Source organism: Sceloporus occidentalis, unplaced genomic scaffold, assembly GCF_023333645.1.
Source record: "Sceloporus occidentalis isolate IW3139 unplaced genomic scaffold, rSceOcc1.0.p SCAF_10, whole genome shotgun sequence".
In the NCBI taxonomy this organism is placed as follows: Eukaryota; Metazoa; Chordata; class Lepidosauria; order Squamata; family Phrynosomatidae; genus Sceloporus; species Sceloporus occidentalis.
In genome coordinates, this window is record NW_028316990.1 from 30,346,578 (window position 1) to 30,371,792 (window position 25,215).

Sequence of the window (25,215 nt, forward strand, 5' to 3'; positions counted from 1 at the left end):
GTTATCTGATTGACCAACGTTATTTGTCGTTGTTGTGTGCCTCCATGTCATTTTTTTACTTGGCAAGTTTCTGCAGAGGGAGGGTTGCCTAGGGTCATCCAGTGGGTTTACATGGCTGAGACAGGATTCGAACCCTGGTCTCCAGAGTTGTCATTCAAATATCACACTATCTCCACATCTAAATAAGAGATATGAGCCACCTCCAACCCATCCTCAAGACCAAAACACAGAGATCACATCTGGAAGGCCCTTAAGTTGGGGACAGCCACTATAAACAGGTACAAACGTACGTCTTCCAGATGGCAAAATCAACATTTAAAGATTCAATTTGCTTTTTTTAATGATAGTGACACCAGTAGTGGCATTTGTAGTTTTGTGAGCTATTTCACCTTCTCCGTCGATGAGCTCTGGTGCCACAGCAAACTACAAATCCCAGGATCCCATAGTATTGTGCCATGGCAGTAAAGACTGGATGGCTTGCAGATGCAACCTTTGAGAGCTAGTTGTATAACATGTCACCACACGCATCCAATGGAGGTCTAAGGATACATGTTTTCTCGTTGGCTAATAGTCACAGAAGCCAGGGTGGTGTGGTGGTTTGAGCACTGGACTACGACTCTGTGGACCAGGTTTCGAACCTCTGCTCGGCCATGGAAACCCAATGTGACTTAAGCGAGTCGCATGCTCTCAGCCTCAGAGGAAGGCACTGGCAAAAGCCCTTCTGAGCAAATCTTGCCAAGGAAACCCTGTAACAGGTTTGCCTTAGAGTCGTCATAAGTGAGGAACAACTGGAAGGCAGCTAACAACAACAAACGATTGAATAAACCAATTTCATTCCTTGAAATCCAAGATTTCTATCATGCAGGATTATAATTCAACTGCCCCCAGCCCAAATCCCTGCTTTATTCCAGCAGTTAAAGCAACTTTCCAGGTGTGCCAAGGATAATGAGAATATCTCAAACTGGAATGCATCCAGAGTAATCAGACCTAAACTACCACTAAGAGCAGCTCTCAACCTGGTCAGTTGCTGAATATTTCGCATGTACCCAGCAACGGTACTACTGAGCTAAACCGGACCTGCGGAGCATTCAATCCTCAAACCATTGAAACAAATGATTTATGCCAACAGCCTGGAGCCAAGCGCACCTTTCCCACCGAACCGGTTCCTCCCTTGAACGCAGCTCGGAGAGCGAAGCCTTACTCCGTCCCTGGCTCTGTACACCTGGGAACACAAAACCGCAACACTGACACCCCTTTAAAGCTCGCAGTGCCACATATTGCACCAGGGTGCAAGGACGCCATTCCCCCCAAAGCTTGATTCTTACCATTTCCAAGCATTACAAAAAAAGTGAGAGAGGGAAAGCAGCAGCATTGCAAGCCAACTTGGGTCAAAAACCCTCTGGAAACCCACCACACCAGCTGTGCAAAAAATGTTCAGGACAGGATAGGAATTTGGTTCGCTGCATCCAGCCTGTTTATAGTGCCGCTATTGTTTTTCGAACCAAGAGGTAATGCTTTACCTGAAGGCTCCGCTCTTGCTCTGGAAGGGAAAGTCCACCTCTGAATACGCTCACGGTTAAAGAGGAAAAAAAGCAAACCATGACCTCCCAGCCTTCTTCTGGGAAGGGGAGGAGGAACATAAGGATCAGGAAGCGTAGCTGAACCAACTAACCTCAGGTCTCTCAACAGAGTTCCTTTTGTTCTTGAACTCCCCCGATTTAAACTGTGCAAGAGTTATAATCTCCCCCTGTTTCCCCCACCTCCTATTTCCCTGCCACTTTCACCAGGATGGCTCCATGCCCAGCATTAAAATGCAAGTTTGGGTCGGGTTGGGATGCAAAAGAGGAAAAGGATAAAGAGCAAACATCCTCCTAGGTCATTCGTTTACGGGACTTATATATCCTGCTTTTCTCATAGACTCGGAACGTAAAAGCAGCTTACAGGAAGATCCAAATCAGGAAAGGTACCGGGGTAAAAAAAGTTATGTTCGAACACAAGTGAACGAATTATAACATTAAAACACTACCGGAGTTAAAAGTACATAAAAAAGGGCCAGCTTGAAGGAAGAAGGTCACCTTTTCTGAAGGATAACAGAATTCAAAGATATAGCCGTGTTGGTCTATAGCAGGGGTAGGTAACCTGCGGCCTGCGGGCCTCATGCGGCCCGGCAAGGCCTTGGGACCGGCCCCAGCCCGGTCCTGCCGCCGGTTGCCACCGGAGCCTTTGGCCTCTCGCGTGGGGCCTTTGGCCTATCAGGAGGAGGCAGCCAAGGAGGGGCAAGTGGCAGGCAAGGGGGGCAATTGTCTATAGAAGCCTCCGAAATATGCATTTATATTAACATTTTTTAAAAAATCAGCAAATTTTTTTGCGTTTCCTCCATTTTTTAAAAAACAGTGTCCTCCATTTGAAAATTTTGTCCTACATTTGTCGCGGTTTATTCATTCATTCATTCATTTATAATTTATTTATTTATTTATTTATTTATTTATTGGCTTCGGCCCCCCAGTTGTCTGAGGGACAACAACCCGGCCCCCGGCTCAAAAAGGTTGCCTACCCCTGGTCTATAGAATCAGTAGAGAGATCGTGTAGCAGCTTTGAGATTGATGGAAAGAAAGAAGTTGGCAGCATGAACTTTCGTAGACTTCAGTCTACTTCTTCAGATGATGATGATGATCCAAAGGTAATAAGAGTCTGTAAAATCGGTATGTAAAGGGACCTTGTAGCACCTTTGAAATTCACTAAAAGAAAGAAGTTGGCAGCATGAGCTTTCCTAGACTTCAGTCTACATTCTCAGATGCTTATGCTTATTATTATTATTATTATTATTATTATTATTATTATTATTATTATCTTTCTCTGCACAGCAGGTAACTTGACCAAGCTTGGACTTTGCTTTTTTTTGCTTTTCAGAACCACTTCATCCATATGACCTGTTCCAAGTACTTAACTGCCTTGGTTTAAGAAAACAATTGTCTGACTTTGTAAAACATTGACTTCCGCTTCCACCCCAAACGTGGCACATTAAGTACATACCACATGGCTAGTAAATCACAAACCTATCGGATCAGGTAAGAACAGCCAAGTGACCAGCTCTGTACCTCTGCGTGCTTAGAAACAAAACATGAGTACAACAATCCTAGCACAATAGTTCCAATGCTCAAACCACTACACCATGCTAGCTCTCTATCATATATCAGGTGATAGAGACGGCCTGAACAGACAGGACAAAATAAAGCTGCTTTGGGTCACTTTGGAGGTATGCTGTTTAAAGGTAGGGAGACAAATGAGAAAAATAGGAGAGGGCAAAGGTACCGCAACTGAGATTCCTGAGATTTAATTGTTTAAACAAGGGGAAAGTGGGAGAGCCTTTCTAAGATATTGCTGAGTCCTGATGTTATGGGAGGGCAATGGAAAAACAGAAGACCCCATGCGATGAGCAAACCTACAATTTCCGAATAAAAATCCTTATCTTTCAGATTGGAACAAAATACTTTGGAAGGCTGCAGGAAAGAGGAAAGGAAAGCCCCAAACCCTGTGCGATGAGCAAAATGCCAGCTGGATCTTTTTTGAAAAGCAAGACGCACCGCAACAAATACTGCCACCTGCAACATTCTTTACGGGATGTTTGTAAAGGACCGGATTGGGATGTTGTTTCATTTTAAAGTGTTTTATACCGTTTTATCTTTTTAAAATGTATTTTTAATAACTCTCTATCTTAACACTGTAATAATGTGATTCCTTTTCAATGCACCTCATTTCTATGTTTGTAACTGCATTGTTCTTTTAATATTGTGAAGCCGCTCTGAGTCCCAGTTCTGGAAAAAGGGTGGGATACAAATAAGTTATTATTATTATTATTATTATTATTAGGCTGGTGCTGGGAAGAAGAACAGAGTCTTCACTGGAGAGATGATGATGATGATGATGATGATGATGATGATGATGATGATGATGATTCGTCAGGTATGGAAGAGCCAAATATGCATGTGTTTGCTGTTGCATCTTTTACATGCCATATTTATTGCTCATGTATATCATATGCGATGGTCAGCAGAGGGCAGCATTGACAGCTCAATTCAACCTTTATTATTATTTTTGCAATCAAAAGGCAATGGTATACTTTTGCACATGCTAAGCATATGTACAAGAAAGCCATGCATCAGAGAAGGGAGGAGAACAGGAACAACATTACCTTTTTGAACTGCAAACCCCCAAATCCCCCCAGCCAGATCCACATTGCAGTTTAAATGCAATGAAAGACTGAAGAATGTATGAGAATGGCACTCTTAGGAGACCTTCTTCAAACCATCTTAAGGACTGACTCACTCTATAATGTTAAGCAGCCTGGAGCTGGAATAGAAAATGGATGGCGATTAACAGGAAGCTCTAAATGCCAAGTAAATTGGGTCATTTTCTAAAACGGCGCTCAACAAAGTGGAAGGCAGTGGAGAAAAGAGGAAGACTGCATTACAGGTGGATGGACTCAGTCAAGGAAGCCAAGGCTGCCTTAAGTTGGCAGAGCAAGACTGATGATGCTCTTGAAGGTCTCTCATTCATGAGTGTACACTGTGCGCCTTCAAGTCATTTCCAATTTATGATGACCCTAAGGCAAACCTTTTGTGGGGTTTTCTTGGCAAGATTTATTCAGAGGAGGTTTGCTATTGCCTTCCCTTGAGGCTGAGCGCATGTGACTCACCAAAGGTCACACAATGTGTTTTATGGCCGAGCGGGGAATCGGACCCTGGTCTCTCATTCATAGGGTTGCCATAAGTTGAAGCCAACTTGATGGCAATCATGTAGGCATCATGTAGGTGTTGTCTCACCAGAAAATGGCACATTTTGTTGGCATTTGTGTATGCACCTTCAAGTCGCTTGTTGACTTATGGAGACCCCATGAAGGTTTTCAATGCTCAGGGGTGTTTTTGCCAGTCCCTTCCTCTGAAACATAGCTTGCAGCACCTGGTATTTGTTGGCGGTCTCTCATCAAGTACTAACCAGGGTTGAGCCTGCTTAGGTTCCAAGATCAGACAGGATCCGGTTTCATTAGAAGAAAACCAAGGCAGATGGGCTTAGTAGCTCCTTAGGGAAAGGATGGATGAGGTGGACCTGGAGATCTCCAGGAGGCTTTTAAACCCAGAGCCAAAGGGCACGCCCTCATAAAAGTAAACAGAAACAGCTGAACTGAATTATATTCACAAATTCCAAGTCATTAGCAGAGGTATGAACAAAGACAATGGCTTCATGGCACACTGCATATAGATCAACACAAAAGGAATGTACTCAGAGAGAGTTTTGAACCTTGGGAAGCTGGCTTTTGGTGAGAAGATTTATTGCTTTCGCAAGTCAGCACTAACTGCCCCCTGTAAAGATCTGAAAGATCTGTTTCACCATCCCCAGCCCTTTGAAAATGTAGGCCAAGGGACATGATTTGCAGCTTTCTGGATCCTATTACGTTCCATCCCACTCCCACAACTATGTAAATATGCTTTACATCCTGAGGCTTTAATATGACGCTTTAGTGCACCTGAAGACATGGTTCATCTCCACCAAAATAAAAACCAGTTAGTCTTAAAGATGGATGGTGTTTTTTAATGTTGAAAGCCGCCCTGAGTCCCAGCCCTGGATGAAGGGCGGGATATAAATAAATATGATAATAATAATAATAATAATAATAATAATAATGCCACTTCCCTTTTTTCTCCCCATTGGAAAATGTAGCTGCAGGAAGGACCCAGTTCTTCAGAAAAAGAAAGCATCCAAGAGTGGCCAAGTATACCTTTGCAACAGCCCTCTTCTTACACCAGCATCAGCCCTAGCCTAAGACTTTATGCTGCCCGAGGCATAATATCAAATTATGCAAACCAGGCAAGATATCTTGGCACCTGAGGCAGAAAATCCCACCAATATGACCTCCCAGCCTTGAGAATAAAATGCATGAATTGCAATTTAAACAACTCTTTTTTTCCTGCTCTTTCGTGACTACTAAAATGGTCAGCCTGTGGTTTATTTTGGGCACTTGTAGGTCTGGCTCTAACTAAGCCATGGGCTTTGTAATTCTTGTGTTTTTGATTTTTGGTTTTAGGTAATACTACTTACCATATAGACTTGACTATAAGTCGACCTTATGTATAAGTCGAGGGCAGGTTTTGGGGACAAAATTATGGATTTTGAAATGACCCATGGATAAGTCAAGGGTAAAATTTAGGGGCATGCAACAAAGGATGTGAAGGATGATGCAAAGGAAAAGGATGCCAAAAAAATTCTGGCAGGCATAACTGTGCTCATCCTAAAGGCTGGATGGATGAGAGAGTAAAGAGGAGATCCATGTTAGGGCCTGTACAAACAGGCCAAAATAAAGCTGCTTCGGGTCACTTTGGAGGTATGCTGTTTAAATGATGCATGCGTCCTAAGAGTCCAGAAGCCACGCCAAAGCCATGTTCCAGTCCTTAAGAATGGAGCATGGCTTTGGTGCAGCTTCCAGACTCTTAGGACGCATGTATCATTTCAACAGCATACTTCCAAAGTGACCTGAAGCAGCTTTATTTTCACCTGTCTGTATGGGGCCTTAGTTAGGTAATTAGGTGTGTTATGTGTGTGTTTAGGTATATGGAAAACTGGTGTGTACTTGTTTGTACTTATACAAACCCTGTATTCCAAAGGCAATGTTGAACATCTGTTTACTATTTGGAAGCCACATTTAAAAGGCAGGTCACCAGATTGTTTGCACACATGTCTACTTCCCCCATCTGATGCCCTGTATTGCCCACCCTTCAGACCAAAACAAGACTTGTAGCAAAAAACCAAAACCTGAGCAAAATGCTCACCAAGAAATCAAGGCAACTAGTCCTTGCCCATCTATCAAACAAAAGTGAAATGGATCGAGAGAACTGATTCTGAGTAATGGAGCAATATTTTGGTCTCCATCCAGTCCAGCACAGATGGATGGCTCTTTGTGAAACTAAGCATTCTTAAGAAATTTAATGTAGCAGCAACAGAGGGAGGCAGGAGTAAGAGCGTCCACAGAATGACGGCGCATGGCACTGCCATTCTGCAAGCCTGCCAAAAAAGCTCTCGCAGACTAAGAATACCGTTTTGAAAAGAAATCTAGTCAGATGCATTCCAATCTATTGTTATTCCTGCGAAACACATTCTGTGGGTGCATCCAGTTCATGCTTCACATTTTGGTTCTATTCTTTGCTGGTCCAGCATTTCCTAGAGGCCTGTTTGCTTTTTGAATGTTCACGCCGCTCTACAACACAACCACAGTATGTTTAGAAAGCAAAGCTCAAATGTATTGGCCATGTTTCTATGATCAAAATCTAGCTTAATAGGACAAGGCATTTATGACCTCCAGGGTTTTCCATGCAGCTGCTTCTCACTTCTCTTGGTGGAAGCAGCAACAAAAAGCAGGATACAGAAGCAGAATTTAAACCATGGCTCCCAAATCATAGCTTGTTTGGAAACCACTGATCATCACAATCAAGCTATGATTAACTGCAGCTTCCTGGCTTTTTTTGCTGCTTATGCAAAAGGAGGAGTGAAGTCAGAGCAGATGTGCATTAAACTCATGTTCATCCTGGCATTTAAAGAGGCCTCAAGATATGGACGCAACACCATAGTCATAATTTGGCACCATGTACTATCCATGTACTGTTTGTCCCAGATTGGCCTTTTTAGTCACCAATGCGCTTGTACAAAGCGCGGGATGAGTCCTTCCTGAATCTTCATTCGCGAAGCAAAACCAGAGAGACTATTCACTCTTCCAGTTTCACAGGAAAACTGGATAATAAGTGGCAAACCACTGTTTGCCATAAAAGCAGAGAGGTTAAAAGGCAAACCAGCAAAAAGGAGAACAGAGAGGACATAACCACCACAACTCATTGAACTGACCTACTGCTTTACTGGGAAGAAAAAAGTCAACAGGGCACCCCTGCTGGAACCAAACATCCTCCATATGCCACTCTTCATTGTACATAAAGTGCATTTTTCAATGAAAAATAGAGAATGCACATGCCAGGAGAAGACAACTGCACCATATGGAGCAAAGAATCCTGCAGGTAGAGTTCTGGGCCATTATCCCTCTTCTAAGATCCAAGTCTACCCAAGAATGGAGAACATCCAGCCCATGAGCTGGCCAGTGAGTTGGAAGTAGCTAACACAGTGATTCCAAAGGTTTGGGTCCTTCTAGTGTTTTGGACTTCAGCTCCCAGAATTCCTGGCTATTTGGAAGTCCACCTAGAGGAGCAACGTTTGGGAATCGCTGAGCTAACATGGAGAAGGGCCTTCTGAGAGAGGGGCATGCCCTCTGCCATCATCTGCTCTCTTGGGGCTGGCCCAGGATGAAATATGGCCCTCCTGCCTTGTTCACCAAAGACAAATAAAAGGATTCCTATGTGCATGGTCACCCTTACCTCAAATGCAACAAAGTCATCAAACTCATCGGGACAAGTCGATGGTGCCTCGTCTTGGGCATCATATCCCATAGCACAAAGCTGATTGTCTGGATCCGCTGCAAAAAAAGGAAGACAAACACATATGATGTATTAAACCATTGGTAGGGTTGACTTGGTGCTTCATGGACACAGTGAGCAGCATGGGAATTGCCATGAGAAAGAGAGAAAAGTTGCCTTCCCCAGTGAGATGTCTTTGAGTGGTCCTCCAGCTAGGTTAACCAAGGACAGATACAATGTGAATTCTAGTCCAATGCAAAAGGATGAGACCAGACTGAGGAAGGCCCAGAGCTTGGAAACATTAATCAACTCTTTTCAGAGCTTGGAAACGTTATTTTTCAAGCTACAGCTCCCAGAATCCCACTTGCTCCAAAGTCGCCCAGTGGGTTTCCATGGCTGAGCAGGGATTCGGACCTTGTTCTTCAGAGTTGTACTCCAATGCTCAAACCACTACACTACTTTGGTTCTCAACAAAAAATTATTAAGTTGCAACTCACATAATTCCTCGCTGTTAGCTCAGCTGGCAAGTGATGATGGAAGTTGCTGGCCAACAACAACTGAAGGGCCACTGCTGCACAACCTCCATCTACTCCCTTTTCTCCAGAAATCAAACAGGACAAGACCCTAAAGTGGAGATACTGCAGAAATTCAAGGGAGAATATAGGATATCATTTCCATGGAGTATATTCTTAGAGCCAGTGTAGCATAGTCGTTTGAGTGTTGGACTATGGCTCTGGAGACGAGGGTTCGATTCCCAGCTCAGCCATAAATCTTGGACATGCCACACTGTCTCAACCTCAGAGAATGGCAATGGCAAACCTCATCTGTACAAACCTTGCCAAGAAAAATTCATGGCAGGGTCACCATAAATCAGAAACGACTTGAAGGCACACAACACACATATATCTTTCTCTGAAGATGCCAGCCACAGATGCTGGCGAAACGTCAGGAATAAACTCTTCTAGAACATGGGCACGTAGCCCGAAAAACCCATAAAACACTACGCATACATATTCTTTGAGAAACATTTCCACCCCCACTTACTACCTCCCTGAACAAATTCATTTTAACTCTGCCTAGACCAGATCTTTCCTAACCCAAGATTATAAATCTGTTCACCCAAAAGTCTTCCTCCACAAAAGCAATACTCATGGGGAAAGGTTGTTGTAAAAATACAAATCTCACATTCCAAGGTTACAGTCTTGCATTGCTCTGCCCTGCAAAAGGGAAGCCTAGTCTATCAGAATCGGTCTTCTGTGGGTGAAGTCTAACACATGGCATCCTGACAAATTAGATCTCTTAACTGGGATGCCTGACTGCAAAGGGCGATACTATAAGTCATGTTGAAAAACGAGCTTAGAGTAGCTCTTCTCTTCGGCACAGTTCGAGGAAGGAGGTCTTGCAGGCTGGCACCTGTATCACAAAACAGCCGTTTTCTCCCCGGCGTTTTTAGGGCTGCTGATTCTGCATACTGGGTTGCAATAACTTCTCTTTAGGGGCTTTGTAAATGTTGACGGTTCTGAAATGGTGAGACGCAGGCTTCCATCACTAGCATGCCCATTTAAAATGGGATGGATTACACTTCCCTATTTCTCTTCCAAGGTTTCCTTGGAAAAGTTACTCTTTCAAGTACAACTCAGAATCCCTCCATCAAGCCGTGCCACCATGCAAAACATAAGAGAAATAGGGAAGTGTAATCCATCCCATTTCAAATGTTTTTTATACACCTTATACGTATACCTTGAAAGTCATTTTATATACAACATTTTAAATAATTTTGTGCATGGCACAAAGTTTGCGTATGCTGAACCATCAAAAAGCAAAGTGGACAATTTTGCACTTGGAATATCTGAGATTTCAGAATTCCAGATAAGGGAGACTCAACCTGTACTTGTTTTAACTTTGTAAGCTGCCTTGAGTATTGCACAGGGAAAAGGATGGGATATAACAACAATAATAGGGAATCCTATTGTGGCCCTCAGGTTACACTTTCCTCCATCACTGCATCCCAAAAGGCATATATGCCCTTCTCAAGATCTTGTTCGACCGTAAAACTTCCAACAATGCCCAGCAAAGCTAATGGTCATGGCTGATGAGAGTTGCAGCCCAACAACAACTGAAAGGCCATGTCCATTCTCCATTTCATTACTACTTCAAGCTGGTCGCCACATGCAACAAATGGAGCTACTAACACTCTGTTTACCTTACATTTCCAAGTCCCTTCAGAAGAAGCCAGGCTGTTTGCAATCCAATTTGGAAAGTAACCTTTTTAAAGACAAAGGAACTGCTCCTTTGGGCATATTTACACAAGATCTAAACTAGTTTACATATCATCTATTCCTCCCAGGCAACTCAAGATTGCTATCTTGGCTAGGTGCGGAGGAGAAACAGAGCTAGGAATGTCTCGCAGAATGGATCCCTGAGGCACTCCGAAACGACATTTCCTAAAGTTCTGCGGGGGAAGCTATGATATTAAATTGGTAGAAAAATCCACTTGGTGATACAAATCAACCAAGAACTTGGGACAATAAATTTCTGGACACCTTCTCCCAGATATCTGTGTTCATGTTCAGAGATGGAGGCTTCTATGGACCTTTCACACTGCTGAAGCCAATATCCTTCATTTTTGATGACTAGTATCCCAAATTTCCGTGCCTCGAAAGTCCGCCTGCCTTCCTCCAAGCTTACTCACTGCCAATCATCCACAAGGCGTTCTTGGGAAGCTGCAACTCGGAGACAGCAGGGATCCTGGCCGCACGCCAAGCCCACACATTAATGGTACAGAACAGACAAGCTTAACATGGGTCGAGTTATCTCCTCGACTCATTATCACATTTCTCTCGCAGCGCAGCTCTTCCCCCTCCCCACCCCCAAACGCATATGGCGCATTGTGTACACTCCAAGTTGCCATGGAGCCCTTGCCGGCTCATCCCTCCAACACAATAGGCGATGTTAAGCTTCTGGATTCCTGTCCAAATGAGCACCATGTACTCTCCCCAGAAAGCCTTCTTCCTCATTAGAGACACAAACCTATAGAGTTCTCCGATTCTGATATTAGAAGCATATGCGCGGTCATGCACATGGCTGACACAGACCTCATTGTCCTTGTCATTAGAAATCAGAGGGAGAATTGGAGCATCAGTAGGGCAAGAAGGATCCAGGATTAAATCCCTGCTAAGGTGCGGAATTCACTGGGTGATCTTGGATCAATCACACTTGTTCTCAGACTGAATAGCATTTATATTTCTCTGCTGGCCATGTACCATAATAAATTATTTCACTTCATTTCATTATATTTCTATACCACTTAATAGTCATCTCAGCACTCTCTAAGCGGTTATACAATGCATAAGCCAATTGCCCCCAAGGATATAAGGCTGAGTCAACCTTGGAGCCCTGGGATCGAACTCACAACCTTGTGGCTGCAGGACTGGCATTTAACCATTGCTCCACTTTGCAGTAGAGAGCTACTGCAAAGGGTTGTTGTGAGGATAAAATGGCACAAAGGAGATGATGATGATGACAATGGCGGGACGTTTCTTTTTTTCCTGAGCAGGTCCAGAAAAATCAGGCTGACAAAATATCAACTACAGGTTGAGTTTCCCTTATCTGGAATACTAAAATCCGAAATATCCCAACACCAAAACGTTTTCATGGGTAGCAGAGATAGTGGCACCTTTGCTTTCTGATGGTTCACTGTACACAAACTTTGCGTCGTGCATAAAATTATTAAAAAATATTGTGCATAAAATTACCTTCAGGCTATACATATAAAGTATATACAAAATATAAGTGACTTTCATGTTTAGACATGGATGGTTGAATCTGTGGATGCAAAATCCACAGATATGGAGGGCTGACTGTCCTCTCTGTGTTGATTGGTATTAAGCGCTAGAAATCGGTATTCCAAAGAGTATTTGGTAATACCAAAATATTGTGGTTAAGCTTTAGGCAGAGAGAGCTGTTTCCTAGATGCACACAGCTCCATCATTTTGCTGAATTCAACAGTATAAGAGCAACTCAACTTCTCAAACTGGGGGGGTTTGGTGGGAAGAGAATATGACAGCTTTTTGAAATGAGCAAGGGCAGCATAAAACGATGCACTGGTCAGGACTGGAGCCATGATTTCATATAGGAACTAACCTAGAACAATAGATGCTTTCAGGAGGGTTAAATCAGCTGGGAGAGCATTCCTTTCTATGGTGCTTGGGAACCACACAGACCAGTCTGGATGGGATTGTAAAGTGAAGTCTATGAGCCTGGGCAGGAGGGCAGGCTATTATTGCAACATATTGTGTGGACTGGGCCAGAGCAAAGCAGCCAAAGCCTTGGACCATCACTGCATCCCTCCAGTTCCACCTCCATCAGCTGAAACCCTCCGGCCCATAGACTGAATGTTGCAATCAGCCAGCGTACGGAGAAAAAATTGCTTGCAAAACAAAGTCTTATTCAATTCCTTTCAGCTTTACAGTGGGAGAAAAGAATAAAACCAGAGATCGGAAAAGTTGGCTTTTGAACTATGGAGCCAGTGGACCACATTGGATAAGGAAATCGGGACGTTGTAGTCCTAAAAGTAACATTTCTGAGTTACAAACCACTACTTTTTTCAGCCTCATCCTTTTGGGCTGGAATATAGGGACAACCACCTTTCTGATAGGAATGTTGTAAAGAGCTTGCTGTCGTTGTGTGCCTTCAAGTCATTTCTGACTTATGGCAACCCTAAGGCCAATGTACCATGGGGACACTGGCAACTTTCTTCAGAGGGGGTTTGCCACTGCCATCCTCTGAGGCTGAGAGAGTGTGACTTGCCACTGGGTTTCCATGGCTGAGCCAAGATGCGAACCCTAGCCTCCAGAGTCATAAACCAACACTCAACTCACTACACCACACTGGCTCTTTGCAGCAATTTTAATACTCAGAAAAATGGTAAGCATTACCAAACAGTCTGAATGCAAACTATGCATTACCAAAGTTAAACAAGTTCTTCCCCATTATCAAAGAAGTTCAGCCTTGGGCTGTTAAGAGCAGAATGCACCTAATCAGATATTATTAATATTTATCTCACTGGATCATCCAGAGCCAGTTATTTATTCCATAACTATGGTTTGCTATTGCTGCTGCCTAGTTAATGCCGCAGAGTAGCAAAACGAGAAAGGGGAAAATACAAAAACGGGGAAGGAGCATTCCTCCAGTTTCTGTCTTCCCTTGGAGCCTTCAGGCTGTGGTGTCAAAGCAACAACCTCACAGTCACACGCCTGTGTAGTTTCTGCCATTCTCATTTGGAGTTGGCAGTGATAAAAGGAAGCCGACACCGCCGTCGGAACCTCCTTGCCGTTTCTCCTCTTGGAAAAATTAGGTCAGTGCGCTGGATCATCTGCCCCATTGGTTTAGGCACGCATGTATATTTCTAAGCTAACTAAGCCGGGGGTACGAAGGCTGGCTTTCTGGAGAAAACGTGCATGGACTGATATTCCATGGAGTACGGCAGTAAAACATGCTTATGCAAGTCTAATTTCGTAACCAGGAGGAGTCATAGGTATGACACTTGATGCCTGCAACATGAACCCATGCCTTGTGTATGTGAAAGTACCAAAGAGCAGCCACTCATATACGCTGGTTCTAGGTTTGCTCACCTCACCTCATTACATAATGCTTTTCAACTGGGTTGATTCATACATGAATCTAGTACCCAACAATGCAGTGTAGCGAGTACAAGGGGCTTTGTGTATCTTACATTTTTAATAAAGTTTGCTCTAAATCTGCATTTTATCCTTGTTATTATTTCCACTGCTTTTGCTTTTGACTGTGTTTGTGTTTAATTTGTATTTTACCCCTCTTAATCCATACTTTGACAGCCAGCGTCATTTAGTGGTTTGAGCACTCGGACTAGGACTCTGGAGACCAGGGTTCGAATCCTCGCTCGGCCATGGAACTCCCACTGGGTGCCCTCGGGCAAGTCACACTCTCTCAGCCTCAGAGGATGGCCATGGCAAACTTCCCCTGAAGAAACCGACCAAGAAAACTCCATGATACTTTCACTTTAGGGTCACCAAAAGTCGGAAACGACTTGAAGGTACAACAACGACAATCCATATTTTGTTTTACCACCAAGTAACTCCATTTGTTGGCAGAAATAAAGGGTATAAGTCAAACAAACAAACAAGCAAGCTTAAGAAACCAGGGTCAGATGTTGGCTCATATCAAAACTGACCAGCACTTGTTATAGTGCTATGAAGTATTAATTTGTAAATCTGTATTTATACTATTTTCCACAAACTGTGCTCAGGAAAATAGCATAAATACAGATTTACAAATGAATAATTCACAGCATTTGGAAATTCACATCTGGATGGCTGTGTGTTGCAGCAGGCTGCACTGAAACATAGTTCAGAAATGCCAATCCCTGTACTTTCTAGGCAAACTCACTGGAAATTAGAAACCAATTTGCTCCTTGATTGACAACTGGAAACACAGATTTTTTTATTTTGCTTCATTTCTTTTATATAGGATGCCTTCATGAAGGAAAGAGTCGGAGCATCCCAAGGGGAATCAATGAAGTCAGGATGAGTCTCAGTGCAAAAGATTCGGGAAGGACGGGAAAGGCTTTCTTCCAGGTTGCTGACCCACAGGGATTTTCTTTTATCCAGACACATTAAAAATATATACCAATAAACCAACCTCCGTTTCTGATAGCTGAGATTCCCCGATAGAAGTCTTCAAAGCTGATCACACCAAGGCCAGCAGGGTCCAAAAACCTGGTCAGATCTTTCACCTGCAAGCCACAAAACAAAATCAGTGTTAAGTGTTTTGGACAGCCAGAATGGGCCTCTCTCCCTTTGCTTTTCATGTCGGAGGTGGGAATCACATTGGAGGTCTTTGGCCCCAGGGTTCAATTTTGCAGCCCCTGGAGCCTTGCTCCATTTCTTCCCCCCTTTGGCCCTGAAAAGGGAAACCATGTCAGACCCCTCCAGATAATGCTGTATATACTCATGTATCAGTCTAGAAATGTTAGTCAAAAACTTGACCCAAAAAACCTGACTCAACTTATGCACGGATCAATATAAGCAGTGTACTTTAAGTCTTATAAAAAGTACTATCCCTTGGTAAAAGGCAAAGGTGTAATGTGTCCTGAAAGAAGATGAATGAAAGTTGGAAGTAAGTAGGGCGAGGGTTTGAGTAAGTAGGATGAGGGTCTGAGTAAGTGTGTAAGAGAATGAATGGAGAGCACAAGCGGATGAGTGGGAAGAAAGGAAGTAAAAAAGGATAAGGGATGGGAATACAAGAGAAGAAGTAGAAGAACAAAGAAGGTATAGGAAGGAAATTAGAGAAGGGAACAGGAAGGACAGAGTGTGGGAAGGTAGGATGAGAAGATGAAAGGTGTAGTAGAAGACTAAAACAAGTAGGATTTAAGATTAGGAGGTAGGGAATAGAAAGAAATGTATGCATAATGGTTGTTGGGGAGAATCGGTGATTGGAAGAGTTAGTAAAGAAGATACAGTGATCTTAATGTGTGTAAAGACAGGCGCAAAGCAATGTTATAAGTATACACTGTTAATTGTGTATGTTTTAAATGTGTGGTTTTTTTTTACAAAGCTGATAAAATATTATTTTTAAATAAGGAAGAAACAAATCCTTCCGTTAACATAAGTCCAACCAAACCAACTTGCTTTTAAAGAGCACTTTTTAAACAGCGAGAATTTTTCCATAACAGCTGAGCAGTCTTTTCCTATTTCATTTTCTGATTTAGTCCTATATTGGTGTAGTCCTATACATTGATGCAAAACAAAAAATGAAGAAAAACCAATCCTGGCTTAAACAAACAAACAAAAAAACCCCCAAAAGCAGTTTTTGGGGGGGCTTGTTTTTTACCGTGGGAGATTCTTTCCAATCCTGATCCTAGGACACACGAGTTTTGAGGGCTGACCAGAGTGGTCTACATGTTTTATTTTAAACCTGCATATCTAAGAAGTCACCTATTTTTCCTACCTCAGCCCTAGAGACAGCTCTTTAGAAGACACTCCCTTATTTTGGGGTGGTCTTGTTCCACTTCCAAAGCCACTTTAAGAGTAAATTATAAATGTGAATTCCCATTTCCAGGAGTATGGAACAGACCCACCAAAGAAGTTGCATGCATCCCGACCTGCCTCCGGTTACTCCATGCACACCCAGATCGCAACCCTAAATAGGATTTTTGTCTCACTTGACAAAAGTAAGGCCTGAAGACGCTTGTTATATTTAAACTAACAACTCCCAACACCTCAGTGCGTTATGTAGCAGCTCAATGACGTGGTGAGCAACAATCTCCAACTTTACTCACAGAAGGTGACTAATTTTAGCCTTCGCACAAGGTGTCAGTCGCCGCTTCCTTTCTGCAGCATTCAAAACACGGGGAATTTAAAGTATCAAATGGAAACCACAAAACGCATTATGCGGCATGGGGGGAAAAAGGCTAACGTACAGAAAGTTTCGCTGTTCTTGCCTTCTCTTGTGGAAAATCTTGGTACAAAATAAAGAAAACATACAGAGAGGGGAAAAATCCACCCACCACAAGAAGGTGAGTATAGCTTAAGAACAGGTTGCTATTTGTTCTCATTGCCGTGCGCCTTCAAGTCATTTCCAACTTACGGCGACCCTATCATGGGTCAGATTTGCTCAGAGGTGGTTTGCCTTTGCAAATCTACAGCGCTATATAAATAAACTTCTTCTGGTCTAGCAGAGTTAAGGCCTGATACAGATAGGCCAAAATAAAGCTGCTTCAGGTCACTTTGGAAGTATGGTGTTTCAATGATACATGTGTCCTAAGTGTCCAGAAGCCGCACCAAAGCCACGCTTCAGTCCTAAGGACTGAAGTGCCGCTTTGGTGCAGCTTCCAGACTCTTAGGACACATGCATCATTGAAACACCATACCTCTAAAGTGACCTGAAGCAGCTTTGTTTTGGCCTGTCTGTATAGGGTCTTAGTTACTCTACTCCAAGCTTCCCTAACCTGGCATCATCCAGGAGTGTTGGTCAAGGAATACTTCTTCTCAATAGCATCGCCAACTTATGTACAGATGGTCAGAGGTCCAGTCCCTGACCATTCCTGTTTGTGCTGAGAAAGAATCCTGCCTGAATCCCAGAATCAATTCAGATCATCAGCCTCCAGTCTTTCCATACCTGGAACCCACCTTTAGCCCAAGGATCTCTGCCTCATTTTTTAGAAAATCATATAGAGTTTACAGTTTATTTATGACAACCATATATGGGCTAAAGAAAATGATATACAGTGGGGCCCTTGGTATCCATTGGTGGTTTGGTTCCAAGAATGTCCATAGTTACCAAAATCCGTGGATGCTCAAGCCCCATTAAACACATGGCATAATGAAACGATATCCTTTCTATAAAATGGCAAAATCAAAGTTTGCTTTTTGGAATTTATTCATTTTAAAGGTATTCTCAAGCCATGGATGATTGAATCTGTGGCTGAAGGATCTGTGGATACGGAGGACCGACTGTACACAGAGCCACCATGGTGTAGTGGTTTGAGCATTGGACTGCTGCAGAGATCAGGGTTTGATTCCCACTCAAGCATAAAAACCACTGGGTGATCTTGAGCAAGTCAATCTCTCTCAGCCTCAGAGGATGGCAATGGCAATCTCAACCTGAAGAAACTTGCCAACAAAACCTCATGATAGGCTTGCATCACCATAAGTGTCACCATAAGTCAAAAATAACTTGGAGGCACACAACACAAGAACAACAATGTATACTCTATGTATGTCAGTCTCTCTCTGCATAAGACCAGATGATTTAGAGTACAACTACCATCAACATGCCTAACCTTTGTGGGGTAAGAATTGCACATTGCTCCAGATCTTGTTAGAGTGCAACTCCCAGCAGTCCTAAACAGCACAACCAATGGTGAGCAACCCTGGGAGTTGCAGTTCCACAACACCTGGAGGTGCACGCAAGTAAGAAAAGGATGGAAATATCAGCTAAGATTAGGGTATGTACAAAGAGAGGCGCCAGCAAGGTGCAATTTGAGCATTGGGCTATGACTCTGGAGACCAAGGTTCGATCCTCCACTTGGCCACAGAAACCCACTGGGTGACCATAGGTGAATCACACACTCTCAGCCCCCGAAAACCCAGTGATCAGTTCGCCTTAGGGTAGCCACGAGTCAGAAACAACTTGAAGCCACACAACAACAAAATCCACCTAGTCCAACTGCAAGTGCAAAGAATCCAGTGCCAAGGCACCCCTGAAAGGTGGGCATCCAACCTCTCTTTAAAATGAAGGCGAAGTGGAATGGATAACCTTTGAAGAGGATCTTCAAAGATTATCCATTCCACTTTTGAACAGCTCTTACCATCAGAATGTTCTTCCTAAAGTTAAGCTGGAATCAACCTTCTTGTAATTTGAATCCACTGGTTCACGTCTTACCCCCCAAGAGCAGCAAAAAGCAAGCTCACTCCATCTTCCGCTTGACAGCCTGACAGATATTTGACAACTCCTGTCATATCACTTCTCAATCTTCTCTTCTCCAAAAAAGGGTGTTTTTTTAAGTAATATATTCATATAAAAGAAAGAGCAACTGCAAGTATTTGGGGCTGAAATTTAGAGTGAAATAACATCCAAATAATATTTTCAATTATATTAATTAACATACTGTTTATTTTTCATTATTTAATAAAACATTGATATGAATTAGGTTACAGTTATGATTTAAAATAACCATGCCATTTGGAATGGGAATCCCTGGCGTTAGAGTCAGTGGTGGAAGGCTGCATCTACACTGTAGAATTAACACAGCTTGATCCCACTTTAACTGCCACGGCTCAGTGCTATGGAAATCTGGGGTTGTGGTTTTGTGAGATATTTAGCTGCCTCTGTCGGAGAGCCCTGGGGCCACAGCAAACTACAAATCCCAGGATGTTAAGTCCCATTAAATGCAATGCCTTACTAAAATGGTGTCCTTATATAAAATAGCATTTATCCATTTATCTTTATCCAGAACTGAGGAGTACCAAGCAGGAGAAAAGAGAGATGCATCTTTAGCAACACCCTTCAATGGCACATTTGTACGCAGTGAAAACCACTTGCAGAGAGAGGTGGAGGATCCATGCCAACCATTCTGTGCCAGATTTTAAATGAGATTTTATTGAGCGAATGCACTTATGCACTCAAAAGGCAGGCCAACTAGCAAGCTTAATATCTTGCAGGTACACACTGCTGGCACACATATGGCAGTGCAGCCCATAATCGGATATTGTTAAGCTTATACAGACTACATATTAAACTGCTGTTTTCCCTTGGGACGTGGGGTGGGGAATCTCTTCCCTGCATCATCGGTTGCCTAAGGCAGCAAATATCATGCTAAAGAAGAACACCACAGGTGACAGACAGGGCAGGAGATGCACGTCCCGGAAAGCCGGCTCCACCATTTGGCAATGCTGAGACTCCATTCTCATTTCAGCTCATTCGCCAGGCCTTGCTGCGGGAATTTATGTTCCTGCTGATCTCACTACCAGGACTCATCTTTGCATAAACTGGATGCAATGCGGGAATGGGGTGCATCTCCACAGCCAGCCCTTCTTGCTTGGCTACAGGAATTTCATACATACCTTTCCATAGGGGTTGTCACTAGCAGCTGTGAACCACACTGGGTGACCCCACAAGTAGGAGCGATACCACAACCACAACTCTAGTGATGCCACTGTTGCTCCCCAAACATCTTCCTTTTGGCAAAAACCAGATGTAGCGTTCACATCCCATTAAGACACAAGTTCCTCAGTAGCCAGAAAGTAGGCACACATAGTGGGATGCAGAAGGAATCCAAGACAAAGAATCCCTCCTGCAACCCATTCCTGAACGTATGAGTCTTATGAGGCTGCTGTCTTCCATTGAAGACATCCTCCTGTTTTGGGACTTAGGAGGATGAAGTATCTCTGGATTCCTCCTGCACAATATTAACAAAACTGGAGGCTGCTGTCTTCCATTGACACAACATCCTCCTGTTTCGGGACTTGGTAAGATTAAGTATCCCTGGATTCCTTCTGCACATTATTCCTGAAGCAGGAGGCTCATCTTTTGAATAGAAGACAGCAGCCTCCTGCTTCGGTCAGTGATATAGAGGAATTGCAATTTACAAGTACAACTAGTACAAAAAGCATTATTAAGGATTCCATATGGCCTGACACAGGAGGAGGTCAATGTAGGTGGTAACACCATGATTTCCCACACCAGGGGATGCCAACCCTAGTGACGCCACTGCCTTCCCATGCTCCAAAAGGTAACATCACATAAAGTGAGCAGATTTCCTTACATCACCACCATCCATAAAAATGGTTCCCAAACTTTGGTCCTCCAGGTGTTTTGGACATCACATCCCCGAATTCCTGACAGTTGGCTACATTGGTAGGAACATCTGGGAGTTGAAGTCCCAAACACCTGGAGGACCATAGTTTGGGAACCACTGAGCCACAGGGAGTGCCCTGATAACACAACAACCACCTTGCACATAAAATGCAGCTTCCCAGAAATCAATGGTAAGAACTATCGTTGTCACTGGCTTCCAGGAAACCAAACTGGGTTGCATGCTGTGGAGGACTGTTACTCTACGAACAAAGTTCAGAGTGAATTTGGTTTCTATGATCATGAAGCAGCAGGAAACTTGAATAAAACGCTTTCAAGACATCAAGCTGATTTAGTAAAGAAAATTATCTCCCCAACAGAGAACTACGTTATTGTTATTTTTCTTGTTCGCTGTGCAAACTCAAAATTGACTTCTGCTTTGCATTTGCCCTGTACACAATATATAGCACAAGCTGTTATTAGTATTAGTAAATCTTGAGCTTAAAGAGCCTTTGGTATTTTCATTCACCATACAGTAAATAAAATGCAATTAAGTACAAAAAAAAAAAGGGGGGGGAGCATTCATTCAAGAAGATTCTTTTGTTCTTAAAGGCACTGAGACTTTTGCTCCTATGGTCCGTAAATGGGAAAATTGGAGGAAGAAAAGCTTAAGAAATGAAAGGAAAAACTTTGTTGAAATTTTGTCTTTCACTGATGGCTATACAACAGTGTGCCTCCTTTCTTTGTCTTTCTTTGGAGTTTTGTTCCCACCAGCATTGTACATTTTTTTTTTGCTGAGCTTTTAATTGGTAAGCCAGATTCTTAGTCTTGGTTGTGGATGGATACTGGGCAGCTTACATGCTTTATACTGTGTACTTTTCCATGCAAGAACAACATTGGTTTATATGCTTCACAAGATTTAGGGGTTTATCACACCACCTCTGTACTTGCTGCAATTGTGTTTTGGAGCATCCCCATTTAATACACTTGAGAACTCATAGAATCCTAGAGTTGGAAGAGACCACAAGGGCCATCCAGTCCAACCCCCGCCATGCAGGAATTCTCAACGAAAGCATACCTGACCAGTGTTATACCAGTGCTGTTGGGATCTTACTGACGGGTTTTTCCATCAATGACAAGGTGTGGGCAAATCATGCTTCAAAGACAAGGCAGTGACAAGAGGCAGATGGCATCAGGCGATAGGTATGGCCAAAGATGTGTCCCAGTTTTCATTTATGAAATATTGGAGGGTATGAGACCCAGCATGATGTGGCAATTTGGGGGTTGGACTGTGACTCTGGAGACCAGGGTTCGAATCTCCACTCAGCTAAGGAAACCCACTGAGTGACTTTGGGCAAGACACACTCTCTCAGCCTCAGAAGATGGCAAGGCAAACCCTCTCTGAACAAATCTTGCCAAGAAAACACGTGATAGGGTCTTAGGGTCACCATAAGATGGAAATGACTTACACAACAGCAACAACAACAAATTATTTAATCATTGGTGGAAAGCAGGAGGAGCTGCAAACAAGTATCTAGCTATCTCCCTGCAGCTGGATGCTGAGAAATGGCATCATCTGCAGGGACTTCTGGAGGACTCCTGGAGGTTCCTCAGATGCCTGTCATTGTGGGCTCAGCTGTAGGAAAACAACAAGAAGCTGGGTGAGTGGGTAGGTCTCTGCAAGATCGACAGAGAAGGGAAACCCTGCAAAGTTGTGGGCTGCAGTTGTGTGGTTGTGAAAGACCATGGCAAAGAATGATCTCCCCACTCTCCACCAACCAACTTGGAAATAGCCAAACTCAGTGTGGGCTATAGGTGAGAAAAGGTCCATTTTGGAGAGGGTTGGAAGGGTCTCATAGTTAGGTCAACCGATACAGGATCACAGCCGCTATTTTCATTTTGCCACGGTGAAGCTCTCTGCAGGCAATGACAGTTAATGGTTGAATGCACTGACCCCAGAAGATCTCCTTGCACCATTACTCCAAAACATACAATACCTGGAGGAAGCATTTGATTGCTCAGAGCCATGGCAGAGCTCCTAGATAAAGGTGCCATAGCAACCACAGCGTTCGCCATCCAGTTGACTAACACAGCGGAGAAGCCAGTTTGCTTCCCCATTGCTAACCAGGCTGATCAGGAGAAAAGTTAGTTAATATGCACCACTGCCTTTGGCCCGGAGCATGCATCTGCTCGACTCCAATCACAACCAATTAATTAATCGTTAAAAAGGGCCTCGGGAAGCCCTATCCAGTTACAGCAATGGCTAGTTATAGTAGGAGCAAAAGCAGACTCTCCTAGCTCCCTTAAAATGTAAGTCATACATCACTGGGATATAAAGATCTGGGTATTATTGGGGTATTTGTTAAATATGCTTTTATACCATAGTCTGCTTATGCCATTAAAAGACTGTCCAAAAGACCTTATAGAATAGTGATAAGGAAGGCTTAGCCCATGGGTTGCAATTGCAAAGCCCACCAGGAGCCCCCCCCCCCAAATGTCACAAAATTATTATTATTATTATTATTATTATTATTATTTCGTATTCACCTCTCCTCATCAATCAAGGTCAGGAAGAACAACAATTAACACACAACATCAGTTAAAACACACATCAGTTGAAAAGGACAAAGAGTTTGATAAATTAGGACTGCAATCCTTACTTCGGGGTTTTCTTTTCTGGATGTCTTCAAAAAGAGTCTGGTCAGCTGAGGATTTTTTAGCTGGAGACCCTGCACTGAGCACTGAGTTGGAATGGATGGCCCATGAGACCCCATTTAACTCTATTATTCCAACTCAGCAGCAATTTTGTGTTAGGATGTTTCTGAACAGGAATGTATGCACCTACTATGATCCAGAGCACAAAAGGCCCCCCTTCAACCCAAGACCTTCCAGGTCTACAAATTCACACTATCCCCAACCACTATCCATGCTACTGGAGGCTGAAGGGAGCTGCAGGCTAAAACTTCTGTAAGAGATCAGGTTGGGTAAGGCTGGTAAAAAACACAGGCTATCAGGAACAACTAACAGGATCAGTTTCCAAATCCACCATTCAATTCTGGAACAAATTAAGAAAGAGTGAAGCTAAGGCCTCATTCCCTCTTACAAAAAAAAAGGGGTTGCAATCTGAATTGATGGATTGATTTGACAGCGGTGTGTGGTTCCCATTACATTTGCTCCAAATGCATTTTCCCCCTGTAAAATAACCCACTTGTGGTTCCCATTCACGAATGAATCGGTTCAAAACGGATCTGCTCCAGGCACCCGAAGGGCAAATTTAAACCGAACCCGATCCACATCTGGTTCACACTTGCGCAGAATTGATTTATCCAAAAAGACATGGAAAACATCAGCGTCAAAAAGACGTGGGTTAAATGGGTCTGGCGCATGGCGCCCCTCGCCAAATCGCTTCAGCGATTCATTTAAGTGGGAACCAGGGTCATTTGAATTGCGATCCGGTTTAAAAGATAGCGGGAATGAGGCCTAAGTATCTGCAGCGTGCCTCTTCACAGAATCAAGTGTTATTTCGGTAACCATGCAGGAATATACAGCTAAAGCATTCCTGAAACAAGTCAGTACAGTAAAGGAGTTCTTCCTAATTTTTAGGTAGAATCTCTCGTTTTGTAATTTGAATCAGCCACGCAAGGGAACCACAAAAAGTCCCCCACAAAACTTAGTGGCTTTAAGAACAGAGAGTTATGCATCTATGCATATTCCATTACTGATATTGTGGTTGAAAGTCCGAGACAGAACAACTAAGGAGGGATACGAGATTCTTCCAAGGTTAAACCAAATAAATGTGTATTTAGAGGAAGTCAGGAGAAACGTGAACCAGGCCGGAGGGGGAAAACACATAGCGACATGTATTTGAGAACAGGAGTCCTGTCAAGCAAAGCAAACATCACCCTTCCTAAATCAAGGGCTTCACCATATGGATTTGGCTCAGCACATAAGAAAGCAATGATACGCTTTTCTTCATAGCCCAAACAGGAAGGAATGGGTGGAATGTGAGCCAAAGTACATAAGCAAGCCGTATAAGATGGAGGCCAACACCCATCACTGAAAAAGACTACTGTATCCCTTCCATCGGTCCTTGCACTCTTACAGTTTCCCATCTTACAAGATGTTTATCAGGAGCTGTGCCAAAGCTTGGAAAAGCTCAATTTGGGAGCTATGTACTAGCTGAAGTATTCTGGGAGTTACAGTCTGAAAAAAGGACTCTAGTTGAGCATCATCCATTCAGTGAAAAGATACTGAAATACAGGGAGCTGCAATCAGAGCATTGGCCCACCCTGCTCAGTCGTAGTGGTTAAACTGGCTACACATGAATGTCACAACAAACAAGCAATAAATAAACCATGGTTTGTTATGGCATGAAGCACTCTTTTACATCCCAGCTTCTCTGAGACAAACCAATGTCCTAGTGGTAGTGATT

At 43.3% G+C, this 25,215-nt stretch overlaps 1 protein-coding gene across 5 annotated transcripts in view; it reads right to left on the bottom strand.

Annotated features, from left to right (window-relative positions):
• The window catches only part of RAB11FIP3 (RAB11 family interacting protein 3), an 81,049-nt gene that overhangs the window by 36,598 nt on the left and 19,236 nt on the right, over positions 1–25,215 (bottom strand). For all 5 annotated transcript variants that reach the window (XM_089540899.1, XM_089540900.1, XM_089540897.1 and 2 more), the window contains exons 2-3: positions 15,129–15,222; positions 8,412–8,509 (exon numbers count right to left, since the gene is read on the bottom strand). In XM_089540899.1, coding sequence (XP_089397025.1) covers positions 8,412–8,509; positions 15,129–15,222 — 192 coding nt within the window. The remainder of the gene's footprint in view (positions 1–8,411; positions 8,510–15,128; positions 15,223–25,215) is intronic.